The sequence below is a fragment of the Neophocaena asiaeorientalis genome, unplaced genomic scaffold (assembly GCF_003031525.2).
Source record: "Neophocaena asiaeorientalis asiaeorientalis breed wild unplaced genomic scaffold, Neophocaena_asiaeorientalis_V1.1 scaffold90, whole genome shotgun sequence".
Lineage (NCBI taxonomy): Eukaryota > Metazoa > Chordata > Mammalia > Artiodactyla > Phocoenidae > Neophocaena > Neophocaena asiaeorientalis.
Window position 1 is genome coordinate 963,346 of NW_020172445.1, and position 10,085 is coordinate 973,430.

A 10,085-nucleotide genomic window follows, 5' to 3' on the forward strand; every position below is an offset into this window, starting at 1 on the left:
CCACCTCCCCACCCCCTTGCCCTGGAAGCCTCTCTCTTGTCACTCTGCCCTCCTTGTGGCTGCCCAACCCCACTCTCACTGCAGCCCTGGCTGCCACTTTGTCATCCTGGGCGAGTATGACCTATCATCCAGCGCTGAGCCTTTGCAGGTTCTGTCCATCTTGCGGGTCAGTGCCTGGGCTGCAGATGGGGAAGGAAGAGTGGGCAGTGTAGGTGTGTGGGCTCTGGGGGTGAGGAATTCGGAGCATGCTCTGGCCTAGTCCCCTCAGCACCCATCACAGTGGGGGCCTGTGCCCATCCCCATCCTGCATGGCCCCTTCCTGGCTCCGCAGGCCATCACGCACCCTTTCTGGAACCCCACCACCATGAACAACGATCTGATGCTACTAAAGCTCGCCTCCCCAGCCCAGTACACAACACACATCTCACCAGTTTGCCTGGCTTCCTCAAATGAGGTGCTGCCTGAAGGCCTCACGTGTCACCACTGGCTGCGGCCGCCTCAGCGGTGCAGGTAGGAATTTGGGCCAAAACTCTGGGTGGGAGGGCAGGGTGGGGACAAGTCATCTGGGACCTAACCACCCACTCCCGGCCCACAGGCAGTGTGACTCCTGCACGCCTGCAGCAGGTGATTCTGCCCCTGGTCACCGTGAGTCAGTGGCCAGCAATACTGGGGCTCACGCATCACCAACTCGATGATCTGTGCAGGGGCCTCGGGGCCTCCTCGTGCCAGGTAAGCACTGGCACCCTGTCCTGTCCTCTGCACTGTCCTGTGGCACTCCCACCCTCCACACTGACTTCTCCCCTCTCCTTCCATCAGGGTGAATGTGGAGGCCCGCTTGTCTGCCAGAAGGGGGACATTGGGTGCTCACTGGTATTATCTCCTGGGGCGCCAATAACTGCAACGTGCACGCGCCTGCCATGTACACTCAGGTTAGCAAGTTCAGAACCTGGATCAATCACAGCCTACAACCAAGCCTACCACAGGCCCTCTCCCCATCTCAGTCCAATAAAGACCCCAGGCTCTGTCCTTTTGTGTATGCCTGTCTGTCTTCCTGGTTCAGGGAAAAGCAGAGGCTAGGGCTTCCCTGGTGGCACAGTGGTTGAGAGTCCGCCTGCCGATGCAGGGGACACAGGTTCGTGCCCCGGTCCGGGAAGATCCCACATTCCTCGGAGCTGCTGGGCCCGTAAGCCATGGCCGCTGCACGTCCGGAGCCTGTGCTCCGCAACGGGAGAGGCCACAACAGTGAGAGGCCTGTGTACCACCAAAAAAAAAAAGAGAGGCTCTTGGGGGCCCCACTCCCCAAGCGGAGTTTGTCTTCTGGTATGGCAGGTGTTGAGGAGTTAGGATCCTCCTAGACTAGCCGTGACCAGGCTGGGCTCTTCCCATCTCCCCACCGCCTCCTGGGCAACCTCTTGTCCACAGCAAGAGACTGGGCTGTCGGAATGAATGGGCAGCTTTCCCTGGGGAAGGCAGCCTGTTTATTGAGTACAAAGGATACATTTACAAACTTGAGTACACAAAATAAATAACTGCACATTCTCCATCCACAGTCCATGGCATAAAGGCCCAAGTCTCCAAACCTTCAGGACCAGGCCCATCCTGGCCAAAAGAAATAAATCCCCAGAGGCACTGGGGGAAGTAGGGGGAATTCTGAGGCCATGGGGCTTGGGCTTTCCACTGCCTTGTGCTAGGAGAACTGGAGACAGGAGGAGGGGGTGTACAAGGAACGAATGACTTGGCCCAGAGTGGTCTCTTTTGGCTTGGTTTCCCACTGGAGGTGGCACATGCAAAAAGAGGAGGGCCTAGCCCAAGGGAACCCACTGGGAGGAACTAAGAGCCAAACCCTCCCTGCTGGCAGGGGACCTGCAGTCCAGCTAAGGCTAAAGCTGGGCCCTGGCTCCTTCCCACCCACTGAAAGCAGCTGTGGAGGGACAGGGCTTGGGTTCCAGCCCCGTCTGTGGTGGTGGGGAGGCACCATGACTGACGCGGGATGGTCTGGCTCAGACCTCTGGGAAAGCAGCCACCCAATTCCACCCACCTCTCGCAGGGGCTCCCTCCAGACGGAGATTCAGCGGAGCCCAGAATGGAAGGGTAATGCTGTGAAAAGAAGCAGGGACAGGCTGGACTGAGCAAGGCCACCATGAGAAGGTCAGTGCCCCAGGCACTCAGGGTTCAGAGGCAGGTCACACAGTATGGCTAAGTTCCAGGGGGAGCTGCGCAGAAGCTCAGCAGAAGGGGATAGGGTTGAGCACCCCGGGGACCCTCCCTCAATGCAGCAGCTCCTTCCTTCCGACTTCCTCTTGGAGGATAAAGGGAGAGCATGGTGCTCATTCCTCGGCCGCCCATACTCATGCCAGACACTAGATGGCTCCTTCATGCAGCTGCAGAGGAGGGAACAGCAGCACCTGAAGGGAGAGGCAACACCAAGGGTGGAACCCAGGCTGACACTGGAATCCTGATGGGGCTCTCCCTCGGAAGCCCCTGCCCTTTGCTTTGGCCCAGGTGCCCCCATCCCCCAGGTAGCAGCAGTGGGGCTCCTTTTAACCCCACACAGTTGGGAAGGAGGCACCTGGGGAATAGAATGGGCATCCAAGGGGGAGAGGGAGGTGATAGTAGGCTCTGTAAAGAAGGCACTGAGTGCAGTAGGCTGGTGGGCAGGAACTCTCATAGTCAGAGAGAGGCTGAAGCCTGGAGCAAGCCTGGTACCAACATGGCCACACAGTCCAGAGGGCCAAGGACCATTCCACGGTCCTACCACCAAAGATCCTGGCAAGTCCTGGGGCCGGGAGGGGTCCCCAGGGGCACCATGAAGGAAGACAGATCTTGGCTGGGAGGTGGGAGGCTGTTTAGACTTAGCCTGGGGCTGAGAGTCCAGCCAAGGCACAAGCTGTGGGCCTACCTGGGCCTCTCACTGGAGCATAATCATGAGGATCAGGATGCCATGGAATGTGGGGCCGGGGGAGGGCAGACAGGAAGGCTTGGTAGAGGAAAGGGGGGATTCCAGAAGTAACTGTCCCAAAGAGTCCTGGGACCACAGGACACCCTCTACCTGGCACTGCATGCTCCTTTGGTCTAGGGAAGAGCCAAGAGGTGAGGAGACTGAAGGCCAGGTCCTGCCCTTCCCCCAATATGTACCAGAGCAGTTGTCCAGCAAAAGGAGCATTAGTGCCAGACCAGGCTCCCCGTTCAGGGGGCTCATATGCCCCAGGGCTCCCTCCACTCTGTCGCACCAGACTCAGGCCCAGGGTGAAGATGGGGACTGCTGAAGGCACAGAGAAGGGGCTGGGGCCATTCACCTACCACTGACCATACAGACCTATCTCTAGAGAGGGCGGCGGGCCCAGATGGCACAGCAATGTGTGGCCAGGCTGGGGCCATGCCATGTCAGCACCCCAGCCTGGCAGCTCAGCCATTGTACTGCTGCTGGTAGCGCAGGTTGAGCTCCCGCAGCTCTCGCTCCCGCACTCGGCGAGACTTGTTGGATCGTGTAGAGCGGCTGGAACGCGTGGACTGGGCAGATTTGGTGCTCTGGCAGCGCGAGGAGGCGCGTTTGAGGAGGTTCTGGGAGATGGAGCGGTGCAGATTCTTCATAGACGAAGAGGCTGCCATGCTCACCACCCACGGATGCCTCAGGGCCTGCAGTGCCGTCATACGGGCGCCGGGGTCCACCGTCAGCAGGCGGTCAATGAAGTCCTTGGCCAGGTTGGACACACTGGGCCAGGGCTAGAAGCCAAGGACAAGCATTAGAGCGAGCACACTCAACATTGCCCTGAACATCCCGATGATGTCACCTACACAGCACTCAGACCTGTCCAGTAGCCCTGCACTCTCCCCCTAGAGAGAGGAACTGCCCGGCTCCTCTCACGTAGAGCATTCCGGGCCTCCCCTTCCCACCCAGTGCTGACCCAGGCCACTGAGCAGAGGCTGCTCTCTGAGTGACAAGGAGTGTGATAGGAGGAGAAGGATCCACCCCCTCCCTGAGGAGCAAACTTCAAAGGTGCCCTGGACTCAAAGCCTGGTTCAAGGAGGTGGCCCCCGTCAAGACCACCCAACCTACACCAGGACCACCATAACTCAGGGCGATTTAATGAGAACGACCCAAACCTTCCACCATATCTTGAGACGGACTTAAGCTCCCATCACTGGATGCCCATACTGAGCCACTTCCTAGTCCTTCGAAACAGGGTCTGCCCTCCCTTCCAACTGAAAAAGTGGCCAAAATAATCACTGCATTCTCTGCATCAGCCTCAGCCTCAGCCTCTCAGCCATGAGGAGAAAAGGAAACAATTCAAGGCAACTAGATTTCTCCATCTGCTGGGATGGCAGGGGGATCCTGGGAGCCCAGCAGGGATTAGGACCCTTCTCAGGGGTGCTTCTCATGTCTGCATGACCTCTCTAAGCCACACCGGGGCTCCTGGCAGTACCCTGTGCCAGCCTCGTTTTAGTACATTCTTTCCTCAGCACAAAGCCTGCTCTGCTACATGCACCCACGGCTGCCTCATCTCAGCCACACACCAAACAGCCGTCTGTCTCAGGGCCTCAGCCTGCACAAATTGTCTTCACCTGGCTGAATCCTCAGGTTCTCAGGTTAAAGGACACTTGCTCACACTGCCTCTCTTAGCCACCAGTGCTAAGCAACTATTCGAATAATTTCAAGTTTATTGTTCCCATTTGACCATGCTTAGCTATTCACCAGTGCCTGGTGCCGGGCATACAGGAGGCACTCAGAAGACAGAGGCTCAGAGAGTAAACAACCCATGCATGGCACCTGATGGGTGCCCTCTCCTGCAGCTGCTTCCAGAATGTGGGGCTCAGATGCCCGGGCCCTTGACTTACTCTGCTGAAGGAGGGCAGATGCAGCACTTCTCCGAGTCCCTGCATCTCTTGGGAGCACTCTGGCACGGGCTCTGACACTCTCCAAAGGGTGGGTGGCTAGGACTTCTGCTGAGCCTGCTCCAGGTGGTTCGGCTGGGATGCCAGGTGTCCTATCACCCTCCTTCCTGTCTGGTGAGAGGTCTAACTGTTCTACCCCGTGGTGCCCTTCACCTTGAGGAGCCCCTGAACACACTCTCCAAGGGGCTCCGGAAAGTCTGAGAGCCCACATTTGGGGTAGCTGCATGCCCACTCAGCAGACACACTAACACAGTTATCGCTGCCCCCAGTCAGGCTTCCTTGACCCCCAACTCTTCCCTCATGCCTTTCCCCACTGATGTCGATGTACCGGGAGGCAGTGGGTGGGGTGGGGTAGGAAACAAGGAAAAGACTCATCTGGAGTCCTGAAGAAGGGGTGGAGCTACTTGTAGTTGTTATCCTTACTTGCCCTTTGGAAGGCAAATCTCAACTTTTACTGAGCTGAACTGGAAGAAAGTCACAGAAAGCCCAGATTTCTAAACAGCCACCTAACAGGGTCCTCCTCACCAATGGGCCAGCTCCCAGTGATTCCTGGCAAGCTACTGGCCTCCAGGAGGAGGGCAGTTAGGGCCCATAAATCCCGTGCTGTCTGAGAGCAGTGAGGGAGAGCAAGGAGCAACAGCCCTCCCACGCAGGCAGCCTGGTCCACATTTCCCTGCAGGCCTGTGTAACTCAGGGCTCTGATACTGAGGCTGACATGCAGGGTGACTGGACTAGACAGTAGCCACAGTAGCTGTGGGCTCTCAGTTCAAAAAAGCCCCATGGCTTGCTGCTGCCACCTGAACACAAAGAGCCATTGTGAGGGGCCAGCCAATCTAGACCACAGACACACTGTGGCCCCTGTCACTCATTTGAGAAATGGAGAGACGCAGGCATAATGGGGCCACTGATGGACAAAGCAAACCTAGAGCTGTAACAGGTCATGGGAATACCTGTGCTTGTGCTGCACTGCGGCTTTTATGGTCTCCAAGAAAAGGAGAAATCACTGGGGAACACACTGCAGCTCAGCCTAGCCTGTTGGTGGGACAGCTCCAAGACACAGCTGCCAGCCCAGGCCAGCCAAACAGGGCTGGGACATGGATTCTGCCCCTGGCCCTTGGTCCAGTCAAGCCAGAAGAGAGGCAACTCCTCTGCAAATGACAGAATAAAAAGTGGCGAACCTGGACTCACAAGTCAGGAACCTGAACACGGATGGATCGGAGGCATCCCCACTTCATAACCATACCCAGCCAAACAAACCAAGGCCCCCTGCAGCTCCAAACCAGTCCAGTGCAGTCTCAGATGGGCCTCCCACTAGACACGCACTGTGGGCTTAAGCATCTCCACCTCCAGAGTGACACAGGCTCACACCAGCTGTCAACCCCTGCTGCTTGTTGCCATGATCGCCAAAGTGAGCCAGATTGATCTGCCCCTCCTCCTCCCCAAGGCGCTCGCCTCTCCAATTACCTGGTACAGGCAGCAGTGTGAGGAATGCTGATGGGCTCATTAGTCTGAGGGCCTGCCCACCCTCTCTGGCAGGCCCCAGCTCTCCCCAGCTTTGATGAACTGTGCGCAGGTGGGTCCCCTAAGACAATGTGACTCGAGCTGTCCTGACATGAGAACCGGGCTGTGCAATGGCACCCAGCCTAACCCTCACACACTGAGGGACCTGGAGCGGGAAGTCAAACAGGACAAACACGGGAAGGTGGTCCTCGAGCCAGCCCACTGACAGTGGGGCAGGGGCTTATGTTGACCTCCAGAATAGTGGCCCCTTGGAGGTCTCCAACAGGGCTCACAAAGGAGAAGCAAGGCCTTCCACACTCACCCATGGCCACACTTCTGGCCAAGTCCAATTCAGCACCTCCTGAAAAAGCGATCGGGACCTCCCTGGTGGCACAGTGGTTTACACTCCGTGCTCCCAATGCAAGGGGCCCGGGTTCGACCCCTGGTCAGGAAACTAGATCCCACATGCATGCCGCAACTAAGAGCTCACGTGCCACAACTAAGGAGCCCACGTGCCGCAACTAAGGAGCCAGCAAGCCACAACTAAGGAGCCGGCAAGATGCAACTAAAGAGCCCTCAAGCAGCAATAAGGCACCCTCAAGCTGCAACTAAGCAGCCCACCTGCTGCAACTAAGGAGCCCACGAGCCGCAAATAAGGAGCCCACCTGATGCAACTAAGACCCAGCACAACCAAATAAAAAAAGAAAAAGAAAGCGATCAACACATGCAGACCAACCCACCTGCTTCCCCAACATGCTCAGGCCTCTGGAGCCACATGAGTATGTCTGGCAGCCTCTGACTGACCGGCCAGGTAACATTCTGTTCCTCATATGCAGCCAAGTGAGGAAAAGAAAAACGGGAAATTCCCTGGCAGTCCAGTGGTTAGGATTCCACTCTTCCACTGCAGGGGGCACGGGTTTGACCCCTGGTCGGGGAACTAAGATCCCACATGCCGCACGGTGGAGCCAAAAGAAAGAAAAAGAAAAATGGGCATGAGGAAAAAGGAAAATGATAAACTGTCATGCTCTTCAGTTTCCACAGCTCTAACTGCCAGCTGTGGGTAAAGGAGAGAACTTTTGCCTCAGTATACTTGGGGCCAGATCAGGGACACATGTAAGCCTCAGGTGGGTGGCAGAAGGGACAGGCCCCAGGTACCACCTGGCCAGTCTCCTAGAGGCTTCCACCCATTTCTGGGCTGGCAAAGAGCATGGGGCATGAAAGGGAATATCAAAATGTCAGCCGGCCTTGCCTCCAGACACTCAGGCCTCCGTGAGACCTGAGTGTGCAGAGGACAGCTGCAATACTCAGGGTGACAGCCCGCACCCTCCTGTCCACAAGTCAGTCTTTCATGAGCTGTGTGGGTGAGGGGTCCTGCCCCAAGAGGAGGACAAGAAGAGGCTGTAGGAGGAAGGGTATCACCTCCACCCTGTTTCTGACCATCGAGCTGGCCGCCCTTCTGCCTACCCTGTAACCCCCAGAGTCCTTGCAGTTCAGATACCTATTCCTGATGCTGTAACAGCAAAGAAACCAATAGGGTAGAAGAAGGATCTCCCCCATGAGTACTTCCTAACCAACTTCACCCTCCTCATCGCTCTGCTTCTGTGAGACCAGTCACTCCTGGTGACACTCAGCAGCTGAATCCAACTCTCCCTTCAGAGGAAGGCACCAGACCAGAAAGAGTTTGCCACTCCAGCTCAGAGGACACACTTCCTCCCGTCCCAGTCTCATTCACTTGCTCTAGCTCTAATGTCACAAGGGCCTGGCAAGAATGTTACCCAAGCTACTTCCATGGTCCTGCCTTGAGCCCCAGGGCTAAGGGAACAAGGGCTGGAACCAGCTCTCGAGGCCTAGGCTGCAGAGGGAGGAGGAAGCTGCTTCCTTCCAGCAGCAAACCCAGCTCACGGGGCATACCCTAGACTCCCTCTGGTAAGCAGGTCTGACGGCTCTCAAGTAAGGGGAGAAAAAGGCCTAGCGTCTCTCTGGGCTGGAAGCCCAGTGACCTGTGTTCTAGGTCTACCGTCTCGGCTGACCGTAGAGAAATCACAGCCTCCTCACTTTTAATATGAAGGAGCTGAATGCAATGAATTCTAAGTCTCTTCCAGTTTATAAAGTCCTGGGTTGTAAGAAGATGGCTCCCCATCTTTTTTCCCCACTTGGCTGCGTGTGAGGAAGAGAAGTAGAGCATCTAACGTTTAAGCTGACTTGATGTCTTGACCTTTATGGGTTCTCTTCCAGCCCATGATGACACTGGGGAAGGTTCCCTGGCAGAGAAGGAAGCCCAGGCAAAGAGATGCTAGGGGAAGAAGGGGGAGAAAGAAGCCTGGGCTTTGCTCCCATGACTCAGTTCTTCCCTCAACTTTGTCTCAACATGTGTCTTCAGATACAGCATTCCCATGTTCAAAGTCCTCCTTCCGGTACTGACATGGGCCTGAATGAGAGCAGAGAGAAGGGCACAGAGGATATTCTGGGAAATGGAGCTTCAGGTTTACTCAGGAGAGCAGAACTATTAGTGTGATAAGAACAGCACACTCTGATGTTAACCATGAGGAAAAGTGCTTTGAAAAAATCAGCACAATTAGACACTGTGGGGCTGTAGAGCCAGCATCTCCTCCTCTGGTCAAGACACTCACCATCCTGGTGTCTGGACTTCCAGAACAGACAGTATCCAACACGCTGAGACCACGCTGTGGGTGGGGGGACCTGAGCAGCAGAAAAGAGAAAGATGTTGAGGGAGAGAGGCTGACAGGAGAAAAAGGAGGAAGATAATAGAGGTTTAAACAGAGGCAGAGGAGCTTCCCTGGTGGCGCAGAGGTTAAGAATTTGCCTGCCAATGCAGGGGACACGGGTTCGAGCCCTGGTCCGGGAAGATCCCACATGCTGCGGAGCAACTAAGCCTGTGCAACAAGGCCATGCTCCGCAACAAGAGAAACCGCCGAAATGAGAAGCCCATGCAACTCAAAGAAGAGTAGCCCCAAAAAAAAAAAAAAAAAAAAAAAGAGTAGCCCCTGCTCGACACAACTAAAGAAAGACCGCACACAGCAACGAAGACCCAACGCAGCCAAATATAAATAAATAAATAAATTTATATATATAAAAAAAAGAGGCAGAGACTCTCAAAGATAAAAATAAAATGAGAAAAGGCGTGACAACTTAAAGGATGGTAAAGCTGTGTTCTAAAACTTGAGATGGGGACTACCCTGGCAGTCCAGTGGTTAAGACTCTGTGCTTCCAATGCAGGGGGTGTGGGTTCAATCCCTGGTCTAAGATCCCACATGCTGTGCGGTGCGGCCAAGAAAATATTTTAAATTATTAGAGAAATGCAAATCAAAACTACAAGGAGGTATCACCTCACACCAGTCAGAATGGGCATCATCAGAAAATCTACAAACAACAAATGCTGAAATGTTCTGATGAACCCAGGGGCAGTACAGAAATAAAGACACAGACGTAGAGAATGGACTTGAGGACACGGAGCGGGGAAGGGTAAGGTGGGACGAAGTGAGAGAGTAGCATTGACATATATACACTATCAAATGTAAAACAGGTAGCTAGTGGGAAGCAGCTGCCTGGCACAGGGAGATCAGCTCTGTGCTTTGCAGCCACCTAGAGGGATGGGATAAGGAGGGTGGGAGGGAGACGCAAGAGGGAGGGGATATAGGGATATATGTATATGTACAGCTGATTCACTTTGT

The 10,085-nt window shown here is 55.3% G+C and overlaps 2 protein-coding genes across 3 annotated transcripts in view; one reads left to right on the forward strand and one right to left on the reverse strand.

Moving 5' to 3' along the window:
- The window catches only part of CTRL (chymotrypsin like), a 4,394-nt gene extending 2,265 nt beyond the window's left edge, over window positions 1–2,129 (forward strand). Inside the window, 9 exon segments of the mRNA XM_024732754.1 lie at window positions 85–166; window positions 332–477; window positions 479–510; window positions 596–657; window positions 659–707; window positions 710–729; window positions 817–853; window positions 856–1,033; window positions 2,048–2,129. Of these exon segments, the coding sequence (XP_024588522.1) occupies window positions 85–166; window positions 332–477; window positions 479–510; window positions 596–657; window positions 659–707; window positions 710–729; window positions 817–853; window positions 856–1,033; window positions 2,048–2,129 (688 nt within the window).
- The window catches only part of PSKH1 (protein serine kinase H1), a 31,215-nt gene continuing 22,565 nt past the window's right edge, over window positions 1,436–10,085 (reverse strand). Inside the window, exons 3-4 of one of the 2 annotated variants that reach the window (XM_024733420.1) lie at window positions 9,024–9,093; window positions 3,533–3,723 (exon numbers count right to left, since the gene is read on the reverse strand). In XM_024733420.1, the coding sequence (XP_024589188.1) occupies window positions 3,683–3,723; window positions 9,024–9,093 (111 nt within the window). In that variant the 3' untranslated portion in view covers window positions 3,533–3,682. Of the gene's footprint in view, window positions 3,724–9,023; window positions 9,094–10,085 lie in introns of both variants that reach the window. The other variant, XM_024733413.1, reaches the window with a different exon arrangement.